Source organism: Notolepis coatsorum (genome assembly GCF_963971535.1).
Source record: "Notolepis coatsorum genome assembly, chromosome: 8".
Taxonomy (NCBI): domain Eukaryota; kingdom Metazoa; phylum Chordata; class Actinopteri; order Aulopiformes; family Paralepididae; genus Notolepis; species Notolepis coatsorum.
The window spans coordinates 67138175-67160034 of record NC_140172.1 but is presented as its reverse complement, the minus strand read 5'-3'; the positions used below and the strand labels follow the sequence as shown (position 1 = coordinate 67160034).

General features: G+C 43.6%; 1 protein-coding gene across 3 annotated transcripts in view; it reads left to right on the top strand.

Annotated features, from left to right (window-relative positions):
- The window catches only part of ophn1 (oligophrenin 1), a 210066-nt gene that overhangs the window by 69550 nt on the left and 118656 nt on the right, over window positions 1-21860 (top strand). For all 3 annotated transcript variants that reach the window (XM_084320252.1, XM_084320251.1, XM_084320250.1), the window contains 4 exons: window positions 15691-15724; window positions 16054-16116; window positions 17986-18060; window positions 19740-19824. In XM_084320252.1, coding sequence (XP_084176378.1) covers window positions 15691-15724; window positions 16054-16116; window positions 17986-18060; window positions 19740-19824 — 257 coding nt within the window. The remainder of the gene's footprint in view (window positions 1-15690; window positions 15725-16053; window positions 16117-17985; window positions 18061-19739; window positions 19825-21860) is intronic.

Here is a 21860-nt window from a genome sequence, read left to right as displayed (position 1 = left end):
TCCGTTCTTAAAGGGCATTTGTTCCAAGGTCCATAGCCGCTCTACGTGTTGCAGGAGTGCGGTTTCTCCCTCTGTCACTCGGGAGTGGAGACATCTAGTGGCTGTACTTCGGTTGAGAGATTTGGCGAGCGGGCCTTGGAGAGTCCATCCCAAACGGGTCTCGACTGCTGCAGGACAGCCTCGGGGTCCGGTATGAACCCGGTCTATCGGGACAATGAGGTCTGCATGGTCGGAGCCTATCAACAGGGTCGGCATAGCATTGTCTATGAGCGGGATCGGTAACTTGCGCAGATGTGCATATTTCTCCATCAGCTTGGCGACGTGGTATGTGTACCGCGACAGTCCTATTTCTTGGCTGGTGAAAGCGTCTGTAATCTGGTACCGTCGCTCAGGCTGGCCGCTTGCTGCGATAGAGAATGAGACATTCTCGCCCTTTATCGTCTTCAAATCTCGTCTTATTGTCCGAATTGTCATTTGGGTTTCGCTTCCCCGCAGCCCTAGCTGGGCCGCAGCGGAGGCGAGCAGAAGGGTCTTCTCGGACCCGTCATCGAGGACGGCGTAAGTGTCCAGGACTTTATTCTGGTAGCTTAGTGTCACACGCACTACTTTTAGGAGTACTCGGGCTCCACTGCTGCTGGCGGGATCGATGTACATGACGCTCGCTTTGCGGCTGGATGGTGCGGGTGAAGGGCGCCGTCTGTTACTGTCGTGAAGTATGTCCAGATGGGCTCCATCGCACTTGGTGCACCTTTTCTTTAAGCGGCATTCGGCTGCCATGTGTGAGCGCGCACAGCGAAAACAGCGCTTGTTGGACTTTATCCATTGACTTGCTTCCTCCGCGTTCAGCTTGGGGAAGGAGTCACATTGCGCTAGCCAGTGTTCTTTCTCACAGTAGGGGCACACTATCTTCCACTTCTCCGTTCTGGAGGGGGTACTGTGGCTCCTGCTGCTCGGTACTGACTCCGATTGGTGCATCACAGTCACCGATCTTCTTCCATCATTTAGTCGTCTGGTTCCTTCTCTGGAGCCAGGGGTGCTCCGTCCGAATGTATCTAGCCGTAGGCTGCTGACTTCTCTCGCCAGGAAGTCTGCTAGATCGAGGAGGTTCGGTTCGGGGCCATTCGGGTCTCGGTGGTCCCTCTGTCGCCTAAAACGCTCCTGTCGAGCGGGCGGCAGCTTCTCCAAGATCCTTTCCACATTTGAGTTGGCGTAAAGTTCATGCCTCCCCTTCTCTCTCTGCGCTCCCAACATCCCTACCAGGGACTGCACTCTGATGGACAGGTCGTCCAGTGCTCGATTGTCTATTGCTGGGGGTAAGCGGTCGATGTGTCGGATCTCCTGGATCACGTAATCCCATATGCGCCCATACCTCTGGTCCAATGCTACCAGCGCTGCTGTGTATGGGGTGGTGGAAGTCGCGTAGGCGAGCGCTATATTATGTGCGCGGGGTACCTTTAAGTGCTTCAGTAGGATGGCGTATTTGTGGCGTTCATCCAATACATCCACCAACATGGTCTCCAGACACATGCGGAGTTCCGTATACTGGGCCCGGTTCTCTTGGGTGAAGTCGGGTACCATAGGCGGGCCAATGTATGACGCTGACTGTGGATACATCGGCGAGCGTTGGGGGAGAGGCCTCCTAGGCGAGTCTCCTCCCGCTCCTTGGTATGGGCTGGTACCGGCAGTGTACCATGGCCCGCTTGTCCAGGTGCTGTTCCTCGGTGCGGGTCGTGTGTCGTGCTCACCCGTGTATAGAGTCGGGGGTCTGTAGCGCAGCTCCGCGGGAGTATAGCCTGGGCTGTACCGGACCTCCTGGTCCGGTAGAGTACTGTGCTGTCGTCGGGCGTGGTTCTCCTCCTCTTCCTCTTCGTCTTCAGTTAGGTCATCCAGTGCTTGTAGTCTCTGGTTTAGCCTCTCCACAGGATATGCTGCTCCTTCCCGGTTGCTAGGTCTCGCTTGGACCGGTGGGGGGAGGTGGTCTGTGGGGGGTATAGACCTCGTCTGTTGGTCAAGTTCAGGGTTGTTTACTCGGCTAGGGGATGCCGCCCTGGAGGTGTGTCTAGACGAGTTCCTGGAGCCTCTGGCGGAGGGAGAGGGTGTTGTCCGTCTGAACAGCTGTTCTATTAGTTGCGCTTGCTGTCTGTCGCGCTCTGCGTCCCGTAGAGCACCAGCAGCTGCTCGCTGGCTGTCTGCTCGGTCTCGGGCCACATTCTCTTCTCTCTGAATGCGTCTTAGTTCTAGACGTATATGCTCTTCTTCGCTCCGCTGCTGGATCTGCAGTCGGTCGCGTTCAGCAGCGGCGTTCAGGCTGATGAGGAAGGCCTGCTGTAGGGTCCTCTCTGCCTCGCTGGGAGAAGGCGGTTGTATAGGGGAGCCTTCCCTCGGGGTACTCCTTGCGGAGCCTTGGAGCTCTATCTCCACGGTGCTCTCCCCGTCTTCTTCCGTGCCGAGTTCTGTCTCGGTAGCGTTGTATTCCTCCCGGGACTCGTCGGGGACTACTTCTTCAGTACTGGCGGGGTGTGAAGTCATGTCTGGTTCCCACTGGTCCCCACCGTGAACTTGGTCAGTTACATTAGAGCCCGTAGGGGCCTCTATGGTCGGGGTAGTCTGGGCGTTGGGGTTAGACATACTTTTACTTTCTAGTTTTACCGCGTTTACTGTTAGTAGAAGACTAGGTTGTTGACTGACAGCGTAGGCCTCTAAGTACTGAGGGAGCCGTAGTTCGCGCTGCGGGCGTTGGTTAGGAGGATCGTTTCGTGGAGTGTTCATCATAGGCCATTTCAATATTAATAACACTATATTAATATTACACTAATTACCCTCCGGCTCGAAGGACCAATTGTCACTGAGGGGTACAATTCCCTGACTGTATTACTAGATATGATACTTACTACCACTACCTTTGTACTTAATATTCTGCCACCCAGTACACGGCATAAATATATTATGATGAACACTGTCACGTAGATGAAACGGATCCAACACAAATGTACAAATTAGAAATAGGTCTTTATTTCTACACAGCGATGGTGTGTAGAGCAAGCACTTAATCAAATCAATCACATTTATGAATGGAAATTAGTATGCACTTTTATGGCAAGAGTACTCGTCGGTATATCAATAGAGAATGTCCAATCTCTGAAGGCGCAGGTGGTACATATACGACCTGGAATAGTTTAAGGAATAACAGCAATGATACTTTAATGATTATATACTGGATACGCTAGGGGGGGTTAATCCGGTCGCTTGTAAGCCGACAGGAGTAGGAAGGGGGGGGGGGGTAGAATCCGGCTGCCTCATCCGGCCAAGGGTATCCCAGGTGAACCCACTGTAGTGCCGTTCAATGCGCCGGCGATCCTTGGACCACAGATGAAAGCAGGTGGACTCTTTGTGGGCCGGCGTCATCCGGTCCACGGAGGAGAGACGTGAAGCGACCTCGTCTTGCAGAGCGTCTCCTCACCTTGCGTCCTCTCCAGGGGGGGGGGGGGTTCCAACACACGGCAGTGTCGGGGGTCTTTATCCATGGAATAATCAAAGTATACAAAGCATAATCCGTGCCTGGGAAGGCGGGCTGTCGTCGGTAGAATAATCCGGTATACAGGTCCACTCGCTCGTCGGCTCTGGGGCTCCTCGGGTGCAGCTTCACGTGGGGGCAACCACCCTGGATAAGCAGCCAGTTCTCTGCCCGAAACGATGGGGTACTGACTACGGTAGTATTCTCACCGCACGAAGCACTATATATTAACAGACTATTATTAGCTTAATAGACTACGTCCAACTCGACGATATAGTGCCAAATATGACTATTCAAATATTAATATACACGATGTCTCAATACCGATGGTAGGCGAACTTGGCCTTACTCCCACACGTGGCGTCGCGGGGAGGCTTTACGTCTGTGACTCTATTGGAGGGTAAGAAACTGGACTGAAAAGGAAGTCCTACTTTAGTAGCGCAGTATATATACGCACTATGAACAAATAGTCCCATTAGTGGTGCGGTAGTCAGATTCCTACGCGGAACTAGGACTTGTTCGTACATGTGGAGCGGTACGTTTGAACTGGGTCTGAGGGGTATGGCAGCCTGGCACCAAGGTCTCGACCAATAGTAGAATGGAGACTATTATGGGATGTTCAGTAGGCTAGAATGGATATTCAATGCATATTGTACAAGGAATATACAAGGGATATCAAGGAATATTAGAGAATATACAAATACAATTAAATATATATATATAAATAAATATATATATTCGGTTTAATCTGGCCCTTCACAACACTAATAGTTTACCATACTTGGCTGAAAATAAACTGTGCTGCCTGTTGTGAATGTGTTTTGCAGTTGAGCTGTATGTGCTGTGTTTTTATGTCTTCCACCGAGGACCACCTTGGAAATAAGTGTTTTAATGAATGCTTTTAGGTGATATCCTCAGGAATACAAATTGGTCAAGATAATTTGTTTTTATGATGTGTTTTTAATTTCCAAATACAAATCTAATCAAATCAAAAAAGCAGTTTTTGCAGTTGAGCTACAGGTGTTGTATATTATACAGCCTTTTCATGCATCTTTATCAAGGGAACTATAAGGGCCTAACTTGACTAAACAAAAACAATAAATCTATAAAGCCCTGGCCCCTGAGGAGGCTGATACCGGTTAAAACATATAGTTGACACGTCTGTTGCTCGTGCTGGGTACTCGTCTGGTGAAAGAATGAATGTCCACAAGGTCCGTTCCAATAACAAACACCCCAACTGGGTTTATTTACCTCATAATTACCAAATGCACAATTTGCATGTGATATGAGTAAACGCTAATACCTTCAAATGAACAAACAAACACTATACACTACAAACAAAACGATAACCAAACAACGTGCCGTGTCGACGTGACGGTCAAAAACTGTTAGGCTCTGCCGGTAACCAAACACACCTGCTGTCATCAGTCCCGTTACCCATTAAGTAGCTAAGTATGTCACCTACTGGTGAGCAACGGGAACTGATGCCACAAACCCAATTTGGCAGGCTGGCAGGCACATTGTATACAGGCAGAACTCAACATAAATACATAAATCCAAACAAATACATAAAATATAACATATGGCAATACAACCTCTAATAATGTCAGTTTTGGCTTCTGCAGGAACCCTTATCCTAATGATTTTTTTTAATAATATTATGATGATACGATAATGACCTAGTAGTTAGGTCATCTGTGGCACTTTGTTTCTCAATGGATTTGTCATCTAGGAGGGTTAATAAACAAATTTAGCCAGGGTGTATTTAAAAAAAAAGGCGGGGGACATTTGTGAGAGACCAAAATCCAAAATGGCTGCCGTGGAAATTTACTTTTTAATGGTTTGACCTACAATGATGCACAATACATGGTACCAGCTTCCTCAGTCATGTGCCAGCCCCCTCTGTCATGTACCAGCCAGCCCCCTCTCAGTCATGTAATAATAATAATACATTTAATTTATAACGCACCCTACATTCCTGAGAGTCTCGGAGTGCTACAGAGTTAAAAAGAATAGAATACAAATGGATATATAAGAAAGAAGAACACATAGCAGAACAACATATGAATAAGACATAAAAACGAATAAAAGGCCTTTCTAAAAAGGTAGGTCTTGAGTCCACGTTTAAAAGTATTAACAGTTTGTGGTGCTCTCAGGTGGTTGGGGAGAGCATTCCATAGTCTGGGCGCAGCCGAGCAGAAGGCTCGATCGCCCATGGTGTGCAGCTTAGTCCTGGGGGCTTTGAGGAGGTAGGCTGTGCCGGAGCGGATGGAGGGTGAGGAGGACTGGGGGGTGAGGAGTTCCTTGAGGTAGACAGGGGCACCACTGTGTACACACTGGTGAGTGAGGAGGGAGACCTTGTACTCGATCCTGTGTTCCACGGGGAGCCAGTGAAGTGATCTGAGGGTGGGGGTGATATTTGCGCACCCTCATGAGGATCCTAGCAGCGCTATTCTGGATGGTCTGCAGTTTTTGAATGCTTTTACTAGGGATCCCGATGAGGAGTGCATTGCAATAGTCCAGCCTGGAGGAGACGAAGGCGTGGACAAGTTTCTCAGAATCTGCCAGAGTGAGTGAGGAGCAGAGTTTTGAGATGTTCCTGAGGTGAAAGAAAGAGGTCTTGCAGATGTATTTGATGTGAGTCTCGAATGAGAGGTGGGGGTCCATTTTCACGCCCAAGTTAGTGACAAGGGTGGCGAGAGGAATGTCCTGGCCGGAGAAGGTGGTGATGGTGGATGACCGGACCTGGAGTGGGGTACCAACCAGCATGGCTTCTGTTTTGGAGCTGTTGACCTGTAGAAACCTGTGGTTCATCCACGCCTTAGTCTCCTCCAGGCAAGCAGTCAGTGTGGGGGGTGATGATGGTGAAAATGGTGAAATTCGAATGTACCAGGCCAGCCAGCCTCCTCTCAGTCATGTACCAGCCTCCTCTCAGTCATGTATACCAGCCCCCTCTGTCCTGTATACCAGCCCCCTCTCAGTCATGTACCAGCCCCCTCTCAGTCCTGTATACCAGCCCCCTCTCAGTCATGTACCAGCCCCCTCTCAGTCATGTACCACAGTCCCCTCTCAGTCATGTACCAGCCCCCTCTCAGTCATGTACCACAGCCCCATCTCAATCATGTACCACAGCCCCCTCTCAGTCATGTACCAGCCCCCTCTCAGTCATGTACCACAGCCCCATCTCAGTCATGTACCAGCCCCCTCTCAGTCATGTACCACAGCCCCATCTCAGTCATGTACCACAGCCCCATCTCAGTCATGTACCACAGCCCCCCTCTCAGTCATGTACCTGCACGACTGGCGAGGGGTGCTCAGTAAGAGATGTGATTGGGCCAGCCCAGTGTCAGTCAGTACCAATGGGCCGCTGTCCCAGCCTAGTCATTGACCGGCCCACTATCAAATCATCAAAATCATAACGGCCCAAAGATGCGTCGGCCCACCGGGCAAATTTGAGACCAAAATTGGAGCGTGGAACAAAACGCACAAATGCCATCCCCATGCACATTCAAGTCAGTCTCCACCCTCGGGTCTTTGGCCACCGGCACGGTCCAGCGTGATATTGGAGATGGATCGAGCAATAGATTGTTACTGTACCACCCATGTAGCTGTCAAAGCTCCATCACAAATGCAGTTATGTGAATAGAAAGGGATTCCACTCAGTGATGCGCATTTGCCTGATACATGTCGTTGCTGGTGACCGGGAGGAAGGCATGCTGCATGTTTTCAATTCATCATACAAATAATCAACCAACTACATACTGTAACTTTTCAGTTTTTATTTACATTGTGACAACAGCCTTGTGAGCTCCCGCATACAGACATGATGGAATTCAAGTTCAAGTTTGTATTGATCACGTATAGGCATGCTACACATGGCGTAGGCTACATGGCAGTGAGATTCATTGTTCTTGTATATGCTCTCGTATTATTGTTTATATAGGCTACCTAATACCGACATCAAAATAGATTGTATGCCTCTACAAATCATATGCAGGTAGAAAATTGACGGAGAACTTTAATCCCTGGGTATTAATCGAACGAAACGAAGAAAAGGTATATTCCAGCATGGTTATTAATGACGCCAATGGCAAACAGTGGTTAACGGTCTTTATTAGTGTTTGCACTGCCCAGGCAGCAATGGTCTTTAGGAAGTTAATAGATATCATATCCGACATCACCGTACGTGTACATGTCTGTCAGCCTGTCGCGTATTTCACCCATAACACGCTTCGCTCGGCTTATTCCACTTTTCCACATTTCATGGGGGTGTTTCATTACCATATTATGGTTAATTACGGGCGGTTCTATATGCAAATACTTAAAATCGTGCACGAGCGCGGAGCGTAGAACAAATGGTATTTATCAACACGGAGTGTGCGTATAACCTGTGTACGCACGTGTGATAAATCCCGATCTTTCTGTACGTACACACATTCTAAATTCTGTGCTTAACACTTTCAGAGCCCTTGCTTAACCTTGATTTACCGGTTGAATGCCCACCATCCACTTCAATGTTAGCGTTAAAAACGCCTAATCTATGTTTTAAATTATGGCTGTGTCTAATCTGCCCGTCGCTTATCAATGACTCGTTTTCCAGTCAACATTGTCAAAGCGGATTGTTTTTTTATCGGTTCATTTTCGTTTTATAGCATTTTGAAAAGCCCTCGTTTTCAAGGAAAATATAAAGATTCCATGATAAAAGACGTTTACTGGAATATTCTAGAATACACAAAAACGTTGTAATTCTTCGGCCTATTTATGAATCGTTTTCAAATAAACGCTAGATTATCGATAGTATATGTGTACGTATGCACGCTAGAGATGCGAGTTGAAAAATCGATTCTCTTATTTCCTCATCAGCGATCACGCACACACACACACACACACACACACACACACACACACACACATAGGGCAAACGCTGATATCTCAGCGAATACAACTCTGATTATCCCAAGACTGGTAAAATAGATTCCTTACCTCAGATCATTCCAATTCCTGATTGCCATTCCAAATATCGATCAGGCTTATTGATTGAGTATTGGCTACTGTGAATATATATTCCAGGCTGATTCCCGTCCCGCGATGACTTCCATGTTGAGCAGACAGCTTGCCAGCACAAGGAACCAACTGGCTCCGCCTCTACATATCTACAGATCCCAGGTCAATCTAAGCGACTGACCTGCAGTTACACAGGGATAGACGATAGGGGGCGCTTTTTTCCATTCTGAGCGCCTGGAGGAGCTGCTGTACCAACGGGAGACTCGGTTGATGAAATATGAAATCAGATCGCTAATAAACAAATAAAACGATATTTGTCGTCGTGGGCACTCAGTGGGGGGCCTAATAAAACGAGATATGTCGTCCGTGGCACTAAGAACGAAAATAGAACACTTTCTAAGCATTGTTGATAAATGAGGGCCCAGGCTATTAGCTCTTCTCGCAGCCTAGCCATCCTCTTTAGCCTCCATCGTCTTAAATGCTATGTTCTTTTGGTAGAACTCTTCGGCTGCCGCAGAAGTGTTGAGAGAGTAGCAGATTCCATTCATGGTTATTGGTATAAGGTGTAGTCAAGAGAGACCTGGGACGCGGTTTTTAGCCTTGCATAGCTTGGCTTTAGCCTCCGTCGTCTTAAATGCTATGTTCTTTTGGTAGAACTCTTCGGCTGCCGCAGAAGTGTTGAGAGAGTAGCAGATTCCATTCATGGTTATTGGTATAAGGTGTAGTAAAGAGAGACCTGGGACGTGGTTTTTAGCCTCGCATAGCTTGGCTTTTAGTGGGCCATAAACGGTGCGGAGCTAAGCTATCGATTAGCCGGAAACGGAAATGGGAAATGCTGAAATAATAACGTGAATTATTCTAAAAGTTATAATTATTTTGTCTCATCTTGTTTTAGTCAACATAAATTAAGAGAGAATTCGTCATGGTTTTTGTAAAGTAAATTTTTGTGTCCTCAGATGTAGTCAACTATAATGCATAAATAATTTAGTCACGTTAGTGTCAGATGATCTACATTAACGTGACATCACATCTCATTGTCGTCGGGGGGAAAAGCTTCGTTGACGACCATATTTAGTCATTATTTTCGTTGACAAAATTAACACTGTCTGTCTTTCTAGCTTCTTTCTAGCTTCTTCCCCCAGGCCATCAGAGCCTTGAACAATGAACACTGAGGGTCACAGAACACTGAACCCTACACACACAAGCACACTTTAGCACACACACGACACACACGACACACACGCTGTGCACGCTCGCACACTAGCAGCCACTTTAACATGAGAAAGCACTCACTCATGCTGCACACGCCCACACTTATGGCCACAAAGAAAGGTCACTTTAAAAATAGTATAGTAACAGTGTATTGCACTACCAAGGGACCTAGCATGTCCTTCATGCTCTGTAAATAACTATGTACAAATACCGTGATGTCACACTATGTTACCTGTTTATTGCACAATGTTGTCTATTGGATTCTATTTATGTTGTACTACTGTATTGCACATCGTTGCGGGCAAGACCACCCGCATTTCATTGTATACTTGTATGCCGTGACAAATAAAACTCTTGACTTGACTTTCTTTCTTTCTTTCTTTCTTTCTTTCTTTCTTTCTTTCTTTCTTTCTTTCTTTCTTTCTTTCTTTCTTTCTTTCTTTCTTTCTTTCTTTCTTTCTTTCTTTCTTTCTTTCTCCTTCCTTTCTTTCTTTCTTCCTTCTCTTCTTTTGTGTAGATGTACTGTATCAACGGCTGTCTCCTCTTAGTTGACCAAGACTTGGTTAGCAGATTAGTCATTTATTTTAATATGTTTTTCTTTCCATGCTGAATGACTTATTTCCTGGGAAATGATAATGGTATCTCTGGTAACCTCTAGTCTGCATGATTGCATGTAGGAAACTGACCGATGCGCCCTCTCTGATTACGTCCACGTCCCATTGTACCTTCTGCTTTGCTGGGCACAAAGCTCCACCATGCAACATACACTACAACAGACAACCCATGTCAACTCAACCAAACAAAATGTTATTTCATTTGGCGAGACTACATTTAAAAAAAATTTGTCATTGCCATTATAATCCCGTTTGTTCCATTAAAACAATTGGTTAAGCCTCATTCACATTCTGTATGCGCACAGAAACCTTTGCTGTTTTATTTGTGTTCATGAAATGTTCAGCTGAAAAGTCCATTATTAAAGCTGAGTGATGCTTCTCTTTTAAGTGGTGCCTCATTTTCGAATGCTGCATACGGGTGGCAGGAAAGTGGTTCCTCTAAAGGAGGGTGAAGGCCGGAAGGGAGGGAGGGAGGGAGGGAGGGAGGTGGTGGTCAGCTAACTCTCTTCTGAAAATACATTCCACAGATGTAGATGTGAATCAGGCAGAGCTTTATGCTACTCTTGCATTGTTCTGAAAATCTACCTTAATTTGACCGATTTGTGGATGAAATCAAGGAAATTATTAGATGACAAAGTTGTATGACTATTAGTCAACTTCAGCCCTACTGTTCCCTAGGGGTCCACTGCAAAGCAGGAGAAATTCTACTATTATATTATTCTATGATTTTCCACTATTCAATTTATTTCCATATAAATTCTTTTAAAATATCTTTTTTACTTTTACTTTTTATTTTAAAATGTTTTTACTTGGTGCTGTTAACACTTTGATTACCACTGGTGAACATGGTAAAACGTGGTTGAATGCCGGCACCCACTTCAATGATAGCGTTGTGAACTAATGTGTCTAATCTGCCCGTCGTTTATCAATGACTTGTTTGCAGTCAACATTGTCGAGGCGGAGGGCGGCTAGGTGGCGCAGTGGGCAAGGCGCTCACCACCAACTCAGGAGATGCTGGGTTCGAGTCCAGCTCTCGCCGTTGCTACCAGCTTGGCTGGTCGTTCATACTAATACAATTGGCAGTATTAGGGGGTGGGAAGCTGGTGGGTGGGGATCGGACGTTGTGGACAGCGACTCCTACAGGTCGGTTGGTGCGCCTGCGCAGTAGAATCAGGAAGCAACAGGGGCGGCGTGTCCCTCCCACGCAGACCCTCGCCGCTGAGAGATCGCGCTGTGCAGGTGAAAAGATGCGACGGCTGCCTCCTCGAGTACCGGAGGGGGACACGTGATGCAAGGCTTCGTCCACATTGCAGCCGGCTTGTGGGAGGCATGGCCTACCAACGTTCGAGACAGGGGAGGGGAGAATTGGATAATACGAAATTGGGGAAGGGAGAAAAAATAGAAAATGGGGAGAAAAAGTAGATAAACGGATTGTTTTTTAATCGGTTCATTTCCGTTTTATAGCATTTTGAAAAGCCCTTGTTTTTCAGGAAAATATATAGATTCCGTGATAATCGCCCTTTACTGGAATATTCTGGCATACACAAAAACGTTGTAATTTTTCTGCCTATTTATGAATCGTTTTCAAATAAACGCTAGATTATCGATAGTATATGTGTACTTATGCACGCTATAGAAGCGGGCTGAAATATCGATTCTCTCATTTCCTGATCAGCACGCACACACAGACACACACACACACACATAGGGCACACGTTGATATATCTATGAAAAAAGCTCTGATTACCCTAAGACTGGTCAAATAGATTCCTTACCTCAGATCAGAGGTTATCCAAAAAGATTATTCCAATTCCTGATCACCATTCCAAATATCGATCGCGTTTATTGATTCAGCGTTGGGTGCTGGAAATACATAATCCACGTGTTTTCCGGGCCGGCGATCAACTTGGATCTCTTCAGATGCTTCGCCCCCCCCCCCCCCCCCCCCCCCCCCATCAGTCTAAACTAATGGGGTGCAGTTACACAGGGAGAGACGATAGGGGGCGGTATTTTCCCAATTGAGCTCAGAGAGAGTCTGCAACACTAGCGTGAGGCTCGATTCATGAAATATGAATTCAAATCGCTAATAAAAGAAAATACGACAAACAAGCGCTATATAGCGTTGCCGGCACTCAACTGGCTACATGAAAGCCACCATTTTAACCACTGAATTTTTTTAATTGTCCGTAATTCCACCAAAGCTCGCCATTGTGAAACATAAAACATGCTCAGTAAAGGTAAATCAGGTCAAATGTAAAGGTAAATCAGGTAAAATGAAGGGCACCACAAACACTGCAATTACACGTCTCTTAATCTGGTCAATCCAATTTGATGAAATATTTATACAAAATGTAATATACACATCAGCACCTATCAAACATGCATCCTAAACTATTTAAACTCCTCCAAAGAAGTCCAAATTTACCATATTCACATGGTGGCCATTGTAAGAGAAACATTGAGTTAAATGTGTACAATAACCCTTTTTAGCAGGGAGGTGCCAGAGGCGGGAGAACACTGGTTCGGACCTGTTTACATGGTCATGCAAAGGAGGACAGGAACTCTGTGTGAACTCACACCCACCTGCTAGAAGAAAATGGCTGAACTCCATTTGATCTCAGAGAAATTACTGCACATGTCTCGTTAAAAAGCACTACAAGTTCTTAGAGTCCAAGTGTGAGAGGCCAAAAACCCACCGCGGGAAATTTGTTTCTGAGACTATGATTGGTTCCTTTTTAGAAATGGGTGTTGCTTTAACAAGGAAGGAGGAGTCACCCTGGATATTTAACAGAGTGCTGCATGAGCAGAATTTTGTCCATTTCCGGAGTCTACTCCGGTTTATTGCCGTTACTGACTATGGGAAGCTCAATAAACTCTGTCACATCAGATTCTGTCAGACTAAAGTGTTTTCTTCCAAATATTTTGAGACTATAATATATATATATATTTAAGATATCCTGATTTTTGTTACAATAGGAAAGGAATCCCAACCCAAAATTTGATCAGAATAAAAATATGAGAAAAATAACCAGTGTAAACAATATAATCAAGTTTTGTTTTATTTGTCACGTATAAAGTACATGTACATTACAGTGAAATGCTTGGTTCTGTATGAGCCCCTGAGAATGTGCTTCATACAGTAAAAAAGTAGAAAGAAGAATAAAGTCCCAACGCTATATCCAAATATACAATATACAATATACAAACTAAAGTACAACCTAAACTTTCCTAAAGTATAAAAAGTACAATTTATTTTTATGCAAAATGGTCAAAATGAGGTATGGGTGTAGTGCAATTTTTTTAAATATAAATTGATCAAATTTGGGTGAGTGTTTGTTTAAAGTGAGTGTGTGCATGTGGATGTGTGTGCAATGAGTGTAGAATGAATGAGTTAGTATTACATAGAGTCATTGAGCATCCTGATGGCCTGGGGATAGAAGCTCCTTTTGAGTCTCTCTGTACTGGCCATGAGACTTCGGTAGCGCTTGCCTGACCACAGCAATGCAAAGAGGCAGTTGTTTGGGTGGCTAGAGTATTTGACTATTCTTTTAGCCTTGGCCCTGCAATGCCTGGTGTAAATGTCCTGGAGAGTGGGAAGCCCACCTCCAATTGTGTATTCGGCTGATCGAGCTACTCTCTGCGGTCTGCTGCGGTTGTGTGCAGTGCTATTCCCAAACCAGGAGATGATGTTACCAGTCAGGATGCTCTCTATTGTGTATGAGTATAGTAGAAGTTATTTAGGATCTTCTGACTCACTTTGAACTTCCTTAGGCGCCTAAGGAAGTAGACGCACTGCCATGCCTTCTTCACTACACTGTCTATGTGTGTGTTCCATGTCAAGTCCTCAGATATGTGGACTCCGAGGTACTTGAAACTGTTCACTCTCTAGGGGAGCTCCAGTAGCTCACCGCGTACCTCGAGCGCTATTTCGGCGCCGGGGACAACCGTGCTCGTCACGGATCTGGGGTAGCAAGTTCGATTCCCGGACAAAGCCGTAACTTTCTCAGAGTGTCTTCCCCCCATCTGTACCCCCATTCAACCTGTTTCTGTCGGTCATTCTTGACCAGAGAAAATGCGATAAACGCAAAAAGAGCCAGCGGAATGGCCAAAGTTAAAAAAAAAAAAAACTGTTCACTCTCTCGACCGATGCCCCGTAGGGGGCTGTAGTCCCTAGCCCCAATCAGTTAATTAACTCTGAATATAGAAATGAGACAAATAAACAGTATACACAAGTTGCAGGTGAGGGTCTGTACACTAACTTGCATGATATACGTAATATGTTATAGTCTGTGCAGGTGTGAAAGGAGTTTGTTGAATGGAGTTTCTATCATAATGTAATGTGTTCTTTTCACCATCATAGACCTAACTTGCTGTGAGATTTCAACACAGCTGCCCTAGCCCCCCGAAAGCTTTGAATCCTAAACAGTCCCATATTGTCTTAAACCCACGATTGTGGCTCATCGTGTCTCTTAATGTGTGTGTTTTTTCTGTATGTCCATTAACCGTGACATTGTCACAACCGTTCAAGATCAACACGTGGAAACCAGAATGGTCAATAGCTTGGAACAAAAATTAATATAAGGAGTAGGGGACGCTGAGATTAGGCTATGGTTGACTGGAGACATTATCAGTTAAAAGAGCTTACAGTAGTGCCCCCCCCCCCCCACACACACACACACACATACACAACCAGATCCAGAAAGCCCAAGGCTCTATTCTGTGATATGTGAACGGTTCCAAAGATATGATTCTGCGAAGAGACAAAACATGACCTGCTTACAAACAAGCTAACAAACAAACAAAGCTGTTTTATTGTGCCCACAATCTCACGCATATCCCAAGAACTAAGACCAATCTGTCCTGTGCAAATTAATTTGGTTTGAGAGTTACTCCGAGTTAAAAAGTTGGTGCGATGTCATTATGATGTCACATATTCCAGGAAGTATTAAATGTAGCTCAGTGAAAATCAAGAATTTCAAAAATGTAAATTGTCATGCAAGTGCAGCTACCAGTTCAGTGTCGTTATGTGTCTTTTATTGCTAGTATGGTTGTGAAATTGGTATTAAATTTGCTCCAAGTGGTATTAAAAAGTCTAATTGAACTTGTTGAAACCTGCAGATACCCTGATATCACTAGAGCAGGTCTAGGATAGTTCTGTCTTTATGACATCATCAAAAGTCCTGCCTCCTGTTTTCTAATTCTGGAATATACTTCTCAACGTGCATATTTGCAGATTAACCTTCCAAGATCTTCCAGACAAAAATGCTAATTCTGTTTTAGGGGGAATTGTTGTTTTAACGTGCTACGCTCCTTACTTTGCTCTTAATATATTTGCTTTCCTTTTAGATCTATCATTCCCCAATTCACAAGCAAGCTGAAAGTAAGTAATATCACCATTATTCTCAAATTGTTCTTAAAAAATATATATATATTATATTTATTTCCACTTAGAATTACATGATAATTAGATCATGGATCATTGGGAAAAGTGGGTGTGCATATTTTGTGTTTTAAGTCAATTGTGGCAGGATTTCATCAGGATTTCATCAACTATCAACCTTTTACGCATACAGGAATATTGATCACCTACATTGCTGTGTGTGTGTGTGATTGTATGGGTACTTGTTTTACCATGATCATCTTTGTTTACATTTTGAAAGCTTATTATTTGCTTTCAAATACACAAATGTTATGTATTTTCACCTCTAGTGGAACTGAATGAAGTTGGATTCAAGTTTGTGAGAAAGTGCATCAACTACGTTGAAACCAAAGGTAAAACAATGTCTTCTCCTCACCTCAGGTCCAATCCATTCCTGTTCTGGCTATTTGCTTGTTTTCCCTTTAGAGGGCAGAGTTGAGTCATAGGTTGCATGTTGATACCTCCCTTGCATTCTATGTACATGCACTACATGAACATAAAGATTCAAATGTATTGTCATTGTACAGCATAAGTACAGTGTACAACAAAAATAAGTTTGGCATCCAACCAGAGTGCAAACAGTAAAGTGCAATAGTAATATACAATGTACAGGTAATTAAACTGGGTATAAAATATATAAATTAGTACTACTGAGTAATAGTGCTAATCAGATGTATGTACAGAGTTGTAGTATTAATATGTACAGTGATACAGATATAAAGACACTATGGTAGTAAGTCATACTGGCCAGCAGCATAACTAGAAATAATAGGTAAGGGATATGTACAAATATAGATATAGTATCTACAGTTATGTAAAAGGAGTATATGCAGGTACTGTATGTACAGATAGATGTGGAAAGATATACAGTAATAATAAATATATAAACGGTATATACAGCATTATTGTACATGCTATCATATAGAGTTATATGGGTTATATGCAGGTATATAAATACGTATATAGAAAGAATGATATGCAGGTATATTCAGACAGTTATGGATATATATATATATATATATATATATATATATATATATATATATATATATATATATATGCGGTAAATATATAAATGTATATGATATGATATATCACTGTTGTTGTTGTCATTTATTTCTGATTTAGTTTTTGTTCTGTTTTTATATACTAAGCTGTAGTGTAAAGCACCCTGTGCATTCGTGCTGTGAAGGGTGCTATATAAATAAAAGTCATTCATTCATACAGTTATGGATATATATATGCTGTAAATATAAATATATAAATGTATATTATATACAGTACATACAGCATTATTGTACATACTATCATACAGAGTTATATGGGTTATATGCAGGTGTATGAGTAGGCATATAGAAGGATATGCAGGTATATTCAGACAGATATGCATATATATATATATATATATATATGAGGTAAATATTTAAAAAAAAACAGGAGATGGAGGCTCACCTACTGCCACATGGTAGAATAATCTGGCTTGTGCAGAATTCCTTTGATTTACTTATCTTTATTTTTTACTCCTTTACAGTGATTATGAGATGCATACTCTTTAAAGGTAGAATCTTTAATGCTATCAAGCAGCCACCTCCAGGCAAAAGAGCCCCGCTTTGTATTGCACTTTGTTTTGTTTTGGTCTGACGTGTGGGTTGGAGTTTAGTAACTTACTATACTTATTACATTTATTTCTCCAGACCTCTCTTGGCAGAGCCTTTGTGGTGTGGCCCAGCAATAGTAACCCCTCCCCCCTATACCCACTGAAATCCAACCCACACATCAGACCGAAACAAATTTTTTTTAATCAAAGCTCAATACCATGAGGGGCTCTTTTGCCTGGAGGACGACATTATAGATTATACCGTTAAGGTTTTAGACTCAAAAGTCTTGACTCAGGTGATATAGCTCTATGTTATTTCATGGAAAGATTTACATATTGCGTCAAAGAAATTTAAGGGATGTAATTTGATTTCTGGCAGCTTCCGTTAAGGCACTCAACTCTGGCTCTGCATATTTTACATTTCAATTCTGTGATTAAATTGGCAGATATGCACTCTGTATTTATACGTTTATTGAGGCGTTCACAGTCAGGAGGAAAGTGTCTGCCATGGCATAGACGGAGAGGCAGCCAAGAGAAGTGTAGTACATTTCCACTGCTCCGTGTTGCTCTCCCCAGAATTCACTCCCCTTTTCTCTGTCTACTGTACCTCCCCCACCCTCTCTAGGACTCACACAAGAAGGAGTGTACAGAACCGTTGGCAGCAACATCCAAGTGCAGAAGCTTTTAAATACCTTCTTTGGTGAGGAAATTACTTTGGAAAATACCGTACTTTGTCAATATCTGCTCTTTTGACTATGGCCTCTTTCCTTAATGTGACTATATCACTAATATTACATTAACTTAAAGCTGTACAATGCAAATATTTATGCATGATTTCTTACCAGTTTTTTCCCCCTTAAAAAGTCATTCACTCACTCACGATTAAGGCAGAGATATTTTGCCGATATTTTGCATGAGGGTGCTAGACCGACATACTTCCACGTCAATGCACAATGCAGCACGTTCAATGCGTGGGTTGCAGTACACCACAAAACCTGGACACCTGGACACAATGGTGTCTGTGTTGCATTGTGTTGTACAAATGGCTATATTTTTGGACTTCTAGATGTCTCAGAATGGATTTGGTAGAGAGAGATAGAGAGACTCTGTTATGCCAGGCTTTTATGCTATATGGAGAGATTCAGATACAATTGAACACAAACGGTTCCAAAGATATTAATGTTTCACACCACAGACAAAGAGTATTTAACCACACCCCTCCGACACAATGTAGTTCTTTCTACTGCGTCGGAATACATACTGTCGGACAATATAACAAGAATTAACACATTTACAAGTCGTTTAAATTTTGTTTAATAAGGAAACAGATATAGAACCTTTCAAAGCACTAGAAATTGCGAATGTCAAATGTTTTACCTATTTCTGAATGGCGCAACGTTTTAGGCATTTCTGAAGAATCCTCTCTTGCGAGATATGGCGGCCTAGACTGTGCCGGGTCACAAATGCAAGAATAATTTACATAAGGGTTTCTCAACAGGGGGCGGTACCACTTGTTCAGAGAGTGTCGGGGGCTAGTTTATTTATCATTGTTTTAAAATCAGGACAACAACTTGACTGGAAGCAGAGAGGAGCCTACATGCAGTGAGCACAATCACAATCCCAAATCGCACGAAAGTGTCACTTTTTGACACTGAGCCAAATAGAAACATTAAGTAAGGGATAATGTATAGCTACGAGGTCATTGTCGCAAAATAATTGACCGACACGGAGTTTAGAATACTGAGGCGCCTCGCCTAGGTGTTCTAAACGTAGTGAAGGTCAATTATTTTGCGACAATGACCGAGTATAGCTATACATTATCCCGCTTATTACATGGCTAACTTACTAACAATATATCTAATTCATTTTACACCATCGACAAGACAAGATCAAATGCAGACGCAGTTCTGTTCTGTCGCTCCGCGCTGTCATCGCCGGCAGCTTCGCCGGCAGCCGGCAGGTGTGTCTGATTGCACTGATGCAGTGTGTGGCAGTGGGCTTGATTGCTCCAGCTGCGAACAGCGGCCATTATTGCTCGGCAGAGGTCCGTTGTGGCAGAGGTCCGTTATCGAGTAACAACGGACCTCTGCCGAGCGCTATTGACCAATCACAATCAAGCATTTCGGCGAATGTTAAAACGCCATGTAATAATGGCTGATAATCATCCATAGCTACCTAATTCCCATTGGGTGTAGGGTGTTTATGGTACTATTTCAACCCCAGGTCTACCCGTTTTTTTGTCTCACTTTGTCAGACTCTACTAAGAGTCTCTGTGCAGTGAATGGACGACTTGGAACTCCTTAACTAGCCAGCTACCTTGAACAGATAAGCAAGGAATTTCTCTGCTCCTTTTTGATATCCTCCTCCATCTGTCCACAGACCCGACGTGTCCCGGGGACGTGGACTTCACCAGCACTGACTGGGACATTAAAACCATCACAAGTGCCATGAAGTTCTATCTCAGGTGTGCTTTTGTAAATGAAAAATTAAGGAATAGGGACGCCTACAGGTCAAGTCAAGTGTTTCTTTATTAACTATGTCCCTTGGGGAAAGTCAAGTGTCATAGCAGCATGGGGGGGGGGGGGGGGGCAGATACAGGTAGGATAGTAATAATAATAATAATAATAATAATGATAACAGTAGTAGTAGTAGTGAACATATCTGTATTTGGATAGAAGACCGGAAGTGCAATACAAGATGGGAACATATGTTGTCAAATTAACCATTCATTGGAAATGCAATTGTTTTGCCTTCAAAGCATCAAATTGATTTAATATTGGCATATAAGGAATTATGAATATATAGTTCTACCTCATCATACTGTACTTGTCATCTGTACCTGTGCTCTCCCTCTCTCTTTATTCTTATTTTTAACTAAACTTAACACATTGAGTGCTGCGCTGTTTTCGGGCCCCATCTATTCAATGCCACGCTTTAAAAGATAGGAGTCCGTCACCTTGTTTGTAGAGCTATAACTATATTCTATATTATAGCTATGGATACAATACTATGGTCATTTGACAGTGAGTTTCTTCCGGTCAAGATGCAAAAAAGAGATAATTTTCCATGCATACATTCGTGCGTTATACCGTGGTGAATATAAGTATGTTTTTAGATCGGTCTGGGGTAATTCCTGAAATGCTGAGGAATAGCCTTATTCCTGTATTATACTATAACCGTTGCCGTTTCTTGCCTGGACCCGCTATTATTCTCAAATCAAATCTATATCATAGGTATTATGTTTCATCATGAATGCATGAAAGGGGGGGGGGGGGTCGTTTTTTGATCCTTTGATCGCCACCAACGGCATACGTTGTGGACTAACGTTACACACACGTTCGGATCGAGGTGAAGACATGCTTGGATCAACGCAAGATTGATATCATATAGCCCTTACCTTGACTAGGATGTACCCCAAAAAGAATATTCCAATTATCTGATCGCGATTCCAAGTATTGATGTCCATCATGTCGCCAACATAATCCACCACACATCATGTGTCGGGAGCATTTGATTCTTCTCAATCCGACCGTTATAACCACTCAGCTTGAACAAAAAAATAAAACTACCCGGAACCATTAGATCGACGACTCATTCCCTATGGTAACATGATAATGTGGATAATGAATAAAAATATCGAAAAAAAGGAAAAACTACCCAGAAACGACTTAAGTCGTTCTTGGCACTCAGCGGTCGGGGCCCAGAAACGACTTAAGTCGTTTTTTGGCACTGAATGTGTTAAGAGGAACACGCCAACCTTTTGGGAAATTAGTTTATTTGCCATCTACCCTGGAGTTAGACAAGCAGATACATACCCTTTTCCTCTCTGTGCATGCATTAGGCTTAGGGAACAGCCGCACCGTTAGCCTAGCTTAGCGTCATTCACTGGAATTAGGTGTGCCAGTGTAGCCTAGTTCTCAACAGTCACGAAATACACTCCAAATACAACTCCAAAACGTTCCTGTAAACATGTTGTGACCTGTGTATTTACCACGTAAAAAAATGTATTCGACATTTTCGTTTTCTAAGCAGATATATACTCGGAACTATTTTTTGCCGAATCACTGCTGCCTGGGCGCAGTGATTTCATCACCTCAAAAGCCCTGTTGTTTTTTGAAAAACAGGAGCGTGACAGCTGAGGCCGATTAACAGCTGATTGTGCTAACAACAATTTGTGGCGAATGCAACAATAACGACAGGTGGAATGGCTTGCCCTCGCACTAAACCTGATGTGTATAAAACCAAAGATGGGAAAATGATAGAAGATGAGCTCCTGAACTTTATTTTCATCAAAATGATGACTATGGCACATGATGAAATTGTTCTGGCCGGGTCCACGAGGTGGGTGAAACTTCAGTGACAATAGCTAAGCCCTGTGGATCCTCTGGCTGGGCCCATGATGGGGCGGGTGAAGCGGCAACAATTCAGAAGAGAGAGGACCCAGCTTCGGCAGCATCTGATCGCCAGCCAGGGGGACACACAGGGAGGGGGACACACAGG